The sequence below is a fragment of the Cyclopterus lumpus genome, chromosome 5 (genome assembly GCF_009769545.1).
Source record: "Cyclopterus lumpus isolate fCycLum1 chromosome 5, fCycLum1.pri, whole genome shotgun sequence".
Lineage (NCBI taxonomy): Eukaryota > Metazoa > Chordata > Actinopteri > Perciformes > Cyclopteridae > Cyclopterus > Cyclopterus lumpus.
Window position 1 is genome coordinate 14,738,185 of NC_046970.1, and position 13,236 is coordinate 14,751,420.

The 13,236-nt window shown below is 40.1% G+C and overlaps 2 protein-coding genes across 2 annotated transcripts; both read right to left on the bottom strand.

The window, feature by feature from the left end:
- Positions 1-384: 384 nt before the first annotated feature.
- LOC117730678 (rho-related GTP-binding protein RhoA-B) lies at positions 385-3,739 on the bottom strand. The gene is made up of 5 exons (XM_034532543.1): positions 3,632-3,739; positions 2,574-2,731; positions 1,785-1,905; positions 1,211-1,341; positions 385-1,132 (listed from the first exon to the last, which is right to left on the bottom strand). Exons 2-5 carry the CDS (start codon positions 2,727-2,729, stop codon positions 959-961), a joined length of 582 nt encoding a protein of 193 aa, XP_034388434.1. The 5' UTR covers positions 2,730-2,731; positions 3,632-3,739; the 3' UTR covers positions 385-958.
- Positions 3,740-5,958: 2,219 nt separating this feature from the next.
- Positions 5,959-9,300, bottom strand: LOC117730675 (cytokine-inducible SH2-containing protein-like). Its single transcript, XM_034532540.1, has 3 exons — positions 9,058-9,300; positions 8,039-8,198; positions 5,959-7,764 (listed from the first exon to the last, which is right to left on the bottom strand). Exons 2-3 carry the CDS (start codon positions 8,178-8,180, stop codon positions 7,268-7,270), a joined length of 639 nt encoding a protein of 212 aa, XP_034388431.1. The 5' UTR covers positions 8,181-8,198; positions 9,058-9,300; the 3' UTR covers positions 5,959-7,267.
- Positions 9,301-13,236: the final 3,936 nt, after the last annotated feature.

The window sequence follows — 13,236 nt, forward strand, 5'->3', positions numbered from 1 at the left end:
CACTGACCCACAGTTGTTTATTGGTGTCAAAAACAAGTCATCTTTGTGATATTTTTCTCCTTATCTGCAACACTTGAGGAAATGGTGTTGGATTTTCTAAATAATAGTTTTCACATCAGGTATTTATTCATTAATTATAAAACTGAATGACTTGAGGTGGTGTCGGAAAATGATGGATGTAGTTACTTTTTTTATGAATTAGAAATTAAAAAGATGTTTTAACTTTCAAAAAGCAATATCGTACTGAATTGGTCTGGCTGTTTTAATGAGAACCAAAAATTGGCTTGTATTAATCGATAATACAACTGTAGGCTGATCTAGGACCCTGACCACCGCTGAGTTAAGTGTCATTCTGTGCTTAGCAAAAATAAGTGATGCAAATTATCAAGATTCTTACAAAGTAATTTATTACACAAAAACACTAAGTTTCCATTTGCGTTTTAACAAAATGAGTTTCCAGTCTCATATTGTGCAAGTGATCATAATGCACATAGGATTCATATAGGAAGCACACAAACAATTTTGACTTCATGTGTGCGTCTGTCTGTCTGAAATAATTAAAGGACTATGGGTCACAGTGTACAGGTACTTCACCCTAGTTGGCTGTGGAAACATTCCTCAGATCAGCAGGCAGGGCTTTAGCACTTAACTGTAGTTGGCAGGTATGACACAGCCGGTCCCCACGCTGACCTCTTTGATTACATAGTACATGTTGATAAAGGAGGTTTCATTATGGCAAATTTACTCATGTTAAAGTACAAAAAAAGTATTTTCCATAACCTCAAAATTGAATACTGACAGAACCTGACTACTTTTGCTTAAGACAAAAAAAGGTAAAAGCATTACACCTTTAGTAAAAACTGGGGAGAACAGTCTTTTGTGTGGGTGTGTTTGGGGGTAGGTTTGACCTAATGCTCCTTCTTCTTTCCCCCTGTAGGAAGCAGTCCTCGTGCCCCGTTTACAGTAGGACACATTTATTGCTCTTCTTTCCCCGCCTGGCCTGTAGTGCAGCCCTGGTGGCCATCTCGAACACTTCCCTCACACCATCCTTTGTTTTTGCAGAGCACTCCATGTATCCAAAGGCACTGATCCTGTTAGCCATGTCCCGTCCATCCTCTGGTTTCACCGGTTCCTTTGAAAAAAGTCAGGATAAGTTTAAGGAAACAGATTCACCCATAGAGGACTGTCTGTTTGTTTTAAACTGTTTTACCTGCTTCATTTTGGCAAGCTCCCTCCGGGTGTGCTCATCGTTACGCAGGTCTTTTTTATTTCCCACTAGTATAATGGGAACATTAGGGCAGAAGTGTTTCACCTCAGGAGTCCACTTCTCAGGGATATTCTCTAAATGAGGGGACAAAAGACGACAGTCAGAACATAGACATAGCTACATGCTGCGTGTAGGTGAGATGAGGGTGAATTGTGTTGCACAGGTTGCTCATATTTCATAATGCAATAGTGTGTTTGTTATTGTGTACAAAAGTTAGCAAAAACTCACATGTGGTACAATCACCAGAGGAGGAGCGTACTCAAATGCTTCCCCATGTTCAACTAATCTGCCAACCATATTGTTTGTGGCTGGTTCTTAACACATTATTGCAAGTATTTAAAAAAAATTGTAAACGGGTCTGTCTCCTTCCCTCCTAAATATTTTTGAATGGAACGGAACTGTGTTTACGCTCTAAATAATCCTTTTGCAAAACATTTGCTGGTATTTAGATGACATGTACAATGGAAAGATTGAACCACAAAGATTTAACAACAGTCAGCGCTCTGTTTCAACTTACCAAGACTGTCAGGGCTGTCGATGGAGAAGCACATGAGAATGACATCAGTGTCTGGATAGGAGAGAGGGCGCAGTCGGTCGTAGTCTTCTTGGCCTGCTGTATCCCAGAGTGCTAACTCAACCTACAATAAGAGTTAGAAAGTGATCAACCACATGAAGCCAAACCATATTCACAATGCTATAGGTTTGATGTTATACAGACATGAGTGCATACAAACCAATATCCTGTTTTAAAAAATACTTATGCATTTCACTGCTACTCTTAACTTTCCATGAAACACCGTATCATAGTTACTTTAACCAAGACACCATGTTCTCTCGATGTTGTACTTATCAGTCACTGTTTATGTAACGGTTTTGAACAGAATTGTGGCTGAAATTGATTTGATTTGGCTCAAATCTAGACAAAATCACGTTACAAATGGACGGTAAGTGTTAATGCTAGCTTAATCACTCCTTGGTTTTATCATTCATTACTCCAAATGTAACAGACAGTTATTACGACTGCGTAACGTATGCACTACGTGGTGCCTTTTAAAAATGCACACAACTGAATAACTGTCCATATGGACTATGACAGTGCATAAGTTTTACAATCAAAATTCAGACAAGTGAAATAGTAGATAGTAAATCAAATGTAATATTGATTAAAAAGTTGTGTCGGATTGATTTGTGTGATTTGAACGTTATTTAGTACAAGGAGTGGAAAGAGAATTAAAACACTTAGCTGTTCTAAGTTACATAATGCGGATTTTAGTCGGAAATGCGAGAAGAGCAAAATCATTCGTACCTGTTTGCTGTCCACTTCAATGTCAGCAACGTAGTTCTCAAAGACCGTGGGCACATAGACCTCTGGAAACTGGTCCTTACTGAACACGATGAGCAGACAGGTCTTCCCGCAGGCTCCGTCTCCCACTATGACCAGCTTTTTCCTGATTGCTGCCATAGCTGCAGAAAACATAGGTTATGAGATGAAAGCACCATCTAAAAGGAGATATAGTTTACATTTGATTGCATTCAAGAATTAGGCAACTTGTACCTCTACGCCTGTGAGAAACGACGAGCAGCCACTAACTTCAGCTGTGTTGACATAACGCCAAACCCGTCTGAAACCAACACCCGAGGCTAACTATTTAGCTTGTGTGGTCACGACACCACGGCTGTTTACAGTGAGTCAGCTATACATTAGTTATATACTTGGTATGACACGTGGGCAGCATGCAAAGTCGAGAGCCCATGTCCCTTGTGTTGATTTAAGGCTTCACATTGAAGTCAGACTAGGAACTATCTTTCACGATCACACATTTCCGCTCCAGTGTTTCTGACCCACCCCGGGATCAAGATGGAGACATTTGTCCCACATCCCCATTAGGGCATTGATTAAACTAACGTAACGTTACACGTGTACGTATTACTAGCTGGTACCAACAAGTGTAACTCACAGCCGTGTAAACGGACCCAGATTTGAGTTAGCGAGGAGATTCTGTTTACAATAGACTCGACGCTAGCTGTGGAGCTCACCGGCTAACGTTAGCCGGATAATATATCTTAATGCTATTATTTAAAGCTACAACGGGATACACGTGCGCTATGTATATTATACACCAAATAGCACAACAGTGTTTGTGTTTCTGTAGTTCCTTCTCAGTCAAACCTCGTATTTTCCCTTAAGTCATAAACCGGTACGGCTAGCTAGCTTAGCTTAGCATAACGGAAGTCAGAGCGACTTTATCGGTCCGTTAGCGGAATATTGGTTAAAAATATATGTGGAACGATATTATTGCCATTGAATCAATACCTGGTCAAGGTATTGCAACTCAACATTGCTAGTTAATATAACTGGCTTACCTAGTGATTGGTTTTAAAATCTATCCAATTGGTTTCCAAGTAGTGCTTTGTTGGCCTCCGTCGCTGGTCCTGACTGCGCTGCTGGAGGATTAACAGGAGGGAAGTGAGGGGGTGGGGGCAGGATAACAATACTCTATTGTACACACACACAAAATATACCTTATACATGTTATACTTTTTATTATTAGAGTTTTGTTTTGTTTTCTTGTTATGTTTATGATTCAATTAGGTGGTTATTTTATTTTGGACACCTACATTTTACTATTTTACTTTTTTGTCAAAAACAATATTACAGAACATCAACATCATTGCCTGGCATTATTACATTTGAAATATCCAGATACAATTCATATTCACCATAGGCCTCTGGCTCAGGCCCCTGCTTGGAAATGACATGACCAAGATAAGTAGAACATATCTCTAGAAGGTATATTTAAATAATCTTTGTATCATAATAAAGGCAATACTTGTGTGATGAGGTGTGAGGTGTGAGCATCCGTATATTTGTTACTGGGTACTTGTAAATGAAGATGGAACCCTGCATAATGCAACGTTTTTATTTTTACGTCCAACAAAATTGTACACTTTTAGAGGGAATGTCCTTTTAGGATGATGTAGTTGCACCCCAAAACCTCTAGCAAACCATATCACAACATGTGAACCTCACCTGAGCACAGACTGAAGCCAGCTGGTTACAGAAAAAGAGACAAACAAAGTTGTCATTCATCTTGCAATAGCAATGTGCTATAATTCCTACGGTGTGAAAATAATTTGTGAATGTAATTGCTAAATTTGACTAATGTTACTCTTTCTCTCTACATTACCACTCCACCATTACATTTTAGTCATAACTGTAAAAAACCTCACCTCAGTGAGTACACGACTGGCCGTACGTTGTTTTATTTTATACAGAAGTTAGTGTGATACAGCAGTAGTATACATAAACATGTCCGCCGATCTGACCATCCTGTTTTATTGACCGATTCTATGTCTATGGTGCATATGCTCCTTCACGTTATGCAAATGAATCCAGATAGTTGGAATCAACTGAAACATTATCCAGAGGCATTAGAGTAGTTATTGTCAGTGTTGATATGCCCTCAAATACAACTTTTGTTGTCAAAACAGTAAAGCTAAGACATGATTTATGGTTATGGCTTTATAAAGTGATTCTCTTCTTCTGTTGGTTTAGTAAGTTTTGTTCATGGAGTGATTGAGACTTATACAGTTGGAATCTGTGAAGGCGCTGCATTAATAATGCCATATTGCATAAAAGCATAAAAGTAGCAAAGTTCCTAGCTACACCGTGTGCGCATGCACAATTAGAGGTCTCTGTTGTGTTAGAGGTACAGTTGCTTGGTGTTTTGTTTTGGTAAAAATGGTTATCATGAGATTTCAGCTGAGCTTCTTTCTGTACTGTTGCTACATGTTCAACGTCCTGATCTGGTGTTTGTTAGGCCTACATGGCTCCATGTTTCCTGTATGGTAAATTATTGTCTATAATTTGATGAAATAAGTGTCTCTGAAGCACAAATTAATCTAAGAATATGCAACATTCAAGCACAATTGGCTTTTTCCCAGAAGACATTTCGACTTGCCATTAAGAAAAGCACAGGTGTTACTAATAACAGTCATGATTGCTCAGGCAGCATGCCCAATATAAGGACCCTGAAACTGAAGCAGCCATCATTCATTTTATTATTTACAGCATCTCATACATAAAAAATGTCATAATTAGCTAAAATAATGAAGTAAAAAAAAAAAAAAAAGAGATTTGTACACACTTTTTTAAAATCAAGTAAGTAATAATCAGATTGCAATTTAATGCTGTTATCATTCAAATCTCATGAACCTATAGGACCCATCTTACTTGATATTGTGTTGCAGTGGTGCAAATTACCTCAACATTTGCAGCTAATAAAATGACCACAAACCAGTTGCCATGCAGTGAACCTGGAGCTGGCAGTGGCCGCTATATTGGTCTTGATCCTTGGTGCAGTTCTCACTTGTTAATCCATCTTTGTGAAATAATTGTACTTAACTTGAGCATTTCCATATACTTTTTTACTAGACTTCCTTTACTTAACTGGTATACCCTGTATTCAGATCTTATGAAACATACAGAGTTTTTAAAATGAGTTGCTTTGTAATAGGTTATATTACCCAGCGTTATGGTAAGAGGTTAAAATTAGCTCCACCTCAGGTACATTACAATTCAGTTTACACATTGACACATCTATAATTATAATAAAATTATACATAAACAAGACTTTAAATTGTGGTATTGCTACTTTTACATAAAGGTTTTTTGAAGATCTTATCTGTCAGTTGATCTTATCTGTCAGTTGTTCTGTTAGACCAAGGTTGATATACAGAAATATCTTTATGCTTTCATGCATTGGATATAAATTGGAATGAGAGAAGTGTTTTGATGATGCTGAAAAGGTTTAAATGTTCCACAACGATAGGTTAAGACAGACATAGAAAGAGTCTGTTCTCAGTTGGTAGAGAAGTGTATTAATAAATGCAGCTCTTTCTCTAATCCTGATAAGAGGCTTTTCAGTACTGCCCAGTTGTACCTCGTGGAAATCAACTCATGTGTTTCTGTCAAAACAGTACTAATTTCTCACATTCATCTGGATGTTCAAGTTGTCAGTCTTTCCAAATTCACAGGCATATGATCGATCATCTTCTGAGAATAAAACCAGTTTATAAACAGATGTCCTTAAATAGCCAACAATAGTTTTTTCCCCAGAGCCTTTGATGTTCACGCTGGTAATGATTGTGTAAGACATGTTCATGCCTGTGTTTTATTATGTCTTTTTAAATTGCTTGTCACCCACCTCTGTCATTCCAATCTGCATGTCAAGTAGTCAGCATGACCTCATACAATTAGTAACAACTTATCTTATCAATGTACTCTCAACTCTTTGAATTCTTAATTATATTAGATTTCAGCATGCCCAATAAAATACAGACATGCAGAAAGTCAAAAAAGTGACACAAATATTTTGTGTACCCCCAAACAAAATAATGATAAAAACACATGCTGTATTAGCACAGCCATAACACAAAGGGTAAAAAAAACATGTTTAAGAGATTTTTTGATGATCGATATAGTGCCCAAAAGTGTTACATGAGAATATTGCCCGAGGAAGATCTTACAGAATGATAAATTGTCTTAAAATGATAAATACACTATTTATTTGGAGCCCAGCAGTGTGCAGACCTTCATTATGCCCTGTGTATCACTGTTGGCTTGTGGTTAATCAGTTTAATTGATTTCATGAAGAGTGAAAAAAACATTGCTTTGTTTGACAATCTTTGCAAACCTCAGGTCCCACACAATGACACTCATTTCTGGGAACTGGCACAAATAAAGAGAAATAGCTTACATATTGATACATGGTAGAAATAAATTAAATTTACAGATTGACATAGGAAAATAATAATAAAAATATTATTCAGCATTATCACTTTAATAAGACTGAGCTCATTTTTTTCAATATGATTCCTGTGGGACATTAACTGTTGCCTGGGGTGTCAAACTGTCCCAGATTCCCAGTGTGTGGTCATCGAGTGTGACACTGACCCACGTTCCTGTCTCTGTGTCCTGTACTAGAGAGATAGAGACCCTCATATGTGGAAAGGGTAGTCTTGCAGATAGTCTTGCAGAGGCTTTGGGAGTGGCAGCTGGTCGGGGCAGTTTGCATGTCTGTTGACGGTGAGGCGCGTCAGGTGCTGCAAAGAAGGGAAAGCCTCTGGTTTGTGCAGGGGGTGCGCCAGCTTTAGAGGCACTACGCTGTCGTTAAACGCGTGCATGGCAGGGTCAGCCTTTGTCTGGGGATGAATGTCATCAGATGCCTGGCCCTGTGGTGCGTGGCCTGAGGCCTTGTAGTGCTGTATGAGGCTAAGAACATCTGGGAAGGACTGCAGGCTGGGGGAAATCGAGTCCAGCCAGAAGGAGCCCCTGCTGTAGTTTATGCGTATGCTGGTGGGTCCACAGCGGGTCTTTACTGACAGGGCCAGCATGTACTGAGGATGACTGCTGTCCCGTACCAGAAACGTGCCTTCAGACTGCTGAAGGAGAGCTTCCCGGGCCTCACTCGATGAGATGGAACGCCAGTACCAGCCTGGGCACAGACAGATGGGTTGGATATCAGTCTTTTATTTTTTATTTTTCCATGAATGTAGCTTTGGTGATTATAGTCACATGAATGGTGTTACTGGTGCTGGGGTTAGGTTTGACTCAATTATTTCCACAATACAAAGCATGTGCTGCAATATCACCCCTCGGGAAATATTTACCATTTAAAATAAATAAGACTTAATTCACTCAAAACAGTCGGATGTTGCATTTCAATAAGATAAAACGTGAATTCAAAATCAGTGAGACTGCTGCTGTACCTGAAGTCTGTAGATACTGGAAAGTGGTGGTGATGCAGCGAAGGTCCTCTCCTGACTCACTGGGTGGAGGAAAGGGGCGGGGGGGACGACATGTTGCTCCTCGTTCCTCATGATGGAAAATGGTCAATGCTCGGGCAACCATTTCTGACTAGCAGGAGCCCTGTTGACATGGAACATGGCATGTTCGGAATTGAACAAAGATTTTTGTGCAAGCTTATATTGTAGTCTGTTACTTTCTCAAGAAAATGTCTCATTTGTAATTGATACAAGCTAAAAAGCACAAAACCAAGCAACCACCAGTGGTGGAAGGACTCAGGTTGTTTTACTTAATTAAATGTAGCAACAACTCAGTGTAGAGATATTCAATTCCAGGTTCTGCATTAAAATGTCAAAGTATTAGCTTTAAAGCATATTTAAGATACCCAATGTCAAAGAACAAATGCCAAATAGCCTATTTCAGAATACTATTCTATTGTTGAATTGTAATTACTAATCCATTAATATGTACGTCACTTTGATGTTGCAGCTGGGTCTAACTGATTAATTCAATGCTGGGTAGCTTGTAAATTTCACCAAGGGATCAATAAAATGTTAACTTTATCCATAAGAATATATTTATTTGTTGATTATATTTTGTATTATTGATCTGAATCTGAAAAGTAACCAATAACTAAAGCATTCAAATAAATGTAATGGAGTAAAAAGTACAATGTGTCCCTCTCACATGTGTAGAGTAGATTAAGTAGCAGAACATTTAATACTCAAGTAAAGTCCATGAAGGCCTACCTCAACATTGTACTATAAGCACAGTACCTGAGTTAATTTCATCTATGTTTTAAAACAAACTGTCTAAATGAAACAAATCTGTTAGTAAAAAAACACAACCGAAAATAGCCAAACACACACAACACATAATTAAGAATAACTAATTGATAAACTGCAGTCAAACAGTTATTCTAGTATTATATTGCTCATATACAATCTAGAATAAAACCGAATGAAAAACACGAACATTTTACCTGAATTAAAGAGAATCATGGAGCGCGACCAATTTGGTAAACCGTTGAAAAAAATAGTCCAATAATCCAATTTCACAGTAAATAGTTCATCATCATAGCCGAATTGTCTCGAATGTAGGCGAAAAAGAGAAAATATTCCTTATTGCGATCTGTTGTAGTCATAAACATGAGAAGAACATATCAGTGTATGTCTGCTATAAGTGAAGCTGTGAGACTGAGTGTCTCTGTGTTCAGTGAACTGGAGGACAAAAAACAGCTTGGACTGACGGAGGTTCCAGGAATCAGTTTCCAAGAAAGGTTTTGTGTTTCAACGCCCGCACTGACAAGCTGCTGCGCAAAACATACACTGTCAACACGTACCACATCCTGTACGGCTTTCACAATAAGATGTAATTCTGCTGCTCCAAAGTGACAACTTCGTGAAGAAAATCCCAAACGTTGTGCCTTACAAAACAGGATAAGCGTATGATGCTGTGTTTATTCATATAATAATTGTTTCATTAATGGTATCTGATTGTAGAGTCTGTGTTTCCTGCTTCACCTAGTGTTCTTTCTACACTGACATTATTCAACGTTTTATGTTGAAGGTAATTAGACTTACTTCCGGTAATGTTTGAGTTACCTCTGTCTATTTTGATGCAGCTGCCAGCCTATCTATGTACAGGCACACACACGCAAAACACTACTCTGTGAAACACTGTGAAATACTATTATATATGTATCAATGTGTGTATGTATATACATAAACGTAGCTATAAACCTAGCTTGATTAATATTTTAAAGATACAAACTATAAATCCTAAAAATGTCTTCCATCATAATGAACAATGAATTCTTTCAGCCCCGAGACACGACGTAGTCGGTCGAGGACCTATTGTTTTTCGAATGTTTCTTCTTATTATTATTATTTGTGTACTTTGCATGGGGAAAAGAGGGTCTTGGCCTAAAGTTGCAAACTTCAAAATGTCCACACATATCAGAATCGGTGAAAATACTGATCTGATTGGGGTGTCGGGAAAAAGTCGAAAGAATTTGCACGGTGGCGCCCCCTTGTGTTGGAAAAGCTAATACTTTTTTTCAGCAATGGCCGATTGACTTGAAATTTGGTACACATGTCCACTTGGACCTGCTCTACAAATATGTTCAAGGGGACCATAAAATGCGCCATCTTAGATTTTCTGCCATTTTGAATTTTGTAAATAGTGTGAAAATAGTGTTGATATCTCATTGCGTTCAGAAGATATGGGCCAATTAACATCTACGGGGTGTGGCCTAATATTTAAAGACCCATAACTTCCAAATGACTTGGTCTATCCTCACTAAATTGCTAGCATATGTTCACATTGTATCCCTTAACCTACCCTGATTTTTTCATAATATTTGAACATTAGGGGGCGCTGCACTGAATCGCTCAATATCGCCATTTTTAGCCTTTTTCGCCGTTTTTTACTTTTTTGGACGTTGTAAAACTGCGAACTCCTCCTAGAGCTTAAACCCAATTTATTCCAAAATCTGGCTATGTGTTCTAGAGACCTTAGCCATGAAAAGTTATCAAAGGATTAAAACAATTAAAAACTGTGAGTAGGGATCAACTTCAAAGAAACGCCATTTGCCATGACAATGGAAGTTGTTTTAACTCAGCCATACATTATCTAATTTGCTCCATATTTCTCATATGTCATGACATACTCACCCTGAAGACATCATATGTTAATTTTGAATTAACAGAAACAGCAAACTCCTCCTAGAGATTAAACCCAATTCATTCCAAAATCTGGCTGTGAGTTCTAGAAATCTTAGCAATGAAAAGTTATCAAAGGATTTAAAAAATATAAAACTATGTGAGTAGTGCACTCCATTCGCCATGAACATGGAAGTTGTTGTAACTCTGCCATACATTATCTAATCTGCTCCATATTTCTCATATGTCATGACATACTTACCCTGAAGACATCCATATGTTAATTCGAATTCTAGTCATAGCGCCCCCTACAAATATTAATTTAAGCAGCCCCAGTGCTACGTTGGGCCTACATGTCTAAAACTTGGTAGGCATATGTAACGCATTTAAACGAAAAAGAAAGTCTCTTGGGACCATGCTCCAAACTGTACCGGAAGTCGGCCATTTTGATTTGTGTGTGATTCTTTTCATATTTTAGCCCATTCCTCCTATGCAAATCATCGGATAGGCTTCGAATGTGGTCAGTGGTCTAAAATCCTTGGTGATTAACATTTATGAATTGAAGATGCTTTTCCAGCATCACTCTATGCAGGAAAAAAACCTAACTCGTGGACGCTTGGTCCGACGGTCGCAGACACTCGGCCGCGCGAACCGGCGTCCAGCAAGTACCCTCGACGTGCGTGAATTGTCGAGGACCCGATCAATGCTGCTCGCAGCTTTAATTTATTGTTGTTGCTGGTCATCGAGATATTTGCTGGCAAATGGCTGATTTGTGTTCCCAGAAATGAACTGAACTGTGTCATGACAGAAGTCAGTATGTCTTCACAAAGTCAACGTTCATCATCACCCCACAGTACATCCCATGTACTAAGACAACAACCACTTGAAAGCTGCCAGTCAGCTCTGAACCGTGTTTCCAGGAAAACTTGTTCACATCAACTGTCGGTATGAAAGCAGCCAAACTGAACAGCTGAAGGCTTCTGTGTACACAGACTTCCTGGAAAACACACACAACCAACTGACCCCTATAGTGAGCCATAATCCCTACTGCTGCTGGCCTGCATGACTTTAGGATATCACATCAACGCACACAGTTGGACAGATATGAGGACATATTTGCTACAAAATAAAAATATATATATTTTATTGTAGGACCATGTAAAACAGCCTTCAGTTGAGTGCAGTCCAACCTCACTCAGGTGACTGAAAAAGGCAAAGGCAAGAGTGAATGTGATGGGGAAGATTTTGCATGTTGATCCGCGGTAATGTCATGGTGGTGCAGGAGTAATACACAATCATATTTATTACAAGGCCAGAGATGGAAGAGGTGTGGGATCTGTGATGGCGTCCTCTGCAGGCTGGTGGCCAGTTGGGAAAGCACAAGTTTACAGACAAGAATATACTGAAAATCCAAGAGGCCATCGTAGTCGTTCCGGGAATGTGAACTGACGATCTGTCGAGGAGTTGAGGGAGAACTGAGGTAGATATGCTGTGGGGCTTGATGAGGGAATGGGTTTCATGTTTGTGGGTTGATTGGCAGCAGGAGGGGAAAAGGAAGGCCACACCCGGGCAGACACACACATAAACACACAGGACAAACAGGGGACCATGACAATACCCCCCCCCCCCCCCCCCCCCCCCCCCCCCTCCTCAACTAGAGTCTGCGGGCGACCCGTCAGGTTTCTCTGGATGGGTCCGGTGGAACGCCCTGACGAACTCGGAATCCGATGAAGGACCGAGGCAGCCAAGACCGCTCGGGGCCGTATCCCTCTCAGTCCACCAGATACTGGTACCCTCTGCCATGATGACGTACGTCCAAGATCCGTCGAACGGAGAAGGCTGGGTGGATGTAGACCACCCGGGCGGGAGGCGGGGGATCGGAAGGAGGGCAAAGAGGGCTGGAAGAAACTGTTTAATTGCGAGACATGAATCGTGGGGTGGATCCTCATAGTGCAAGGTAGTTTTAGCCTGAGAGCAGTTGGGTTGATTATTCATTCAATGACAAAAGGGCCAATGTAACGTGGTGACAGTTTCCTTGAGTTGGTCTTCAGCGGGATATTCTTGGAAGAAAATCAAACACTTTGACCTGGTTTGTCTGCTGGAGCTGGGGTCCGGTGGTGGTTAGCAGTGTGCCGGTTGCTGTCGGCTGAGAGGAGTAGGGCGGCGCGGGTGTCTCTCCAGACCTTCCGGCAGCGGCGGATGTGCATCTGCACAGATGGAACAGCCAACTCGCAGTCCTGGGAGGGAAACAGAGGAGGTTGATAGCCCACAGAAGATCCAAACGGTGACAAACCTGTGTCACAGTGCTGGTCAGAGAGTTGTGGGCGTACTCCACCCATGACAGCTGCGTGCTCCAGGTGGCGGAATTGGTGGCGGTTACACACCGTGCAGCCTCAAGGTCCTGGTTAGCCCTCTCTGACTGGCCATTGGTTTGCGGGTATTCATATTGGGAGAATCAAAATGATCTGTCAAACATATCTTTTGATAATATACAGGAA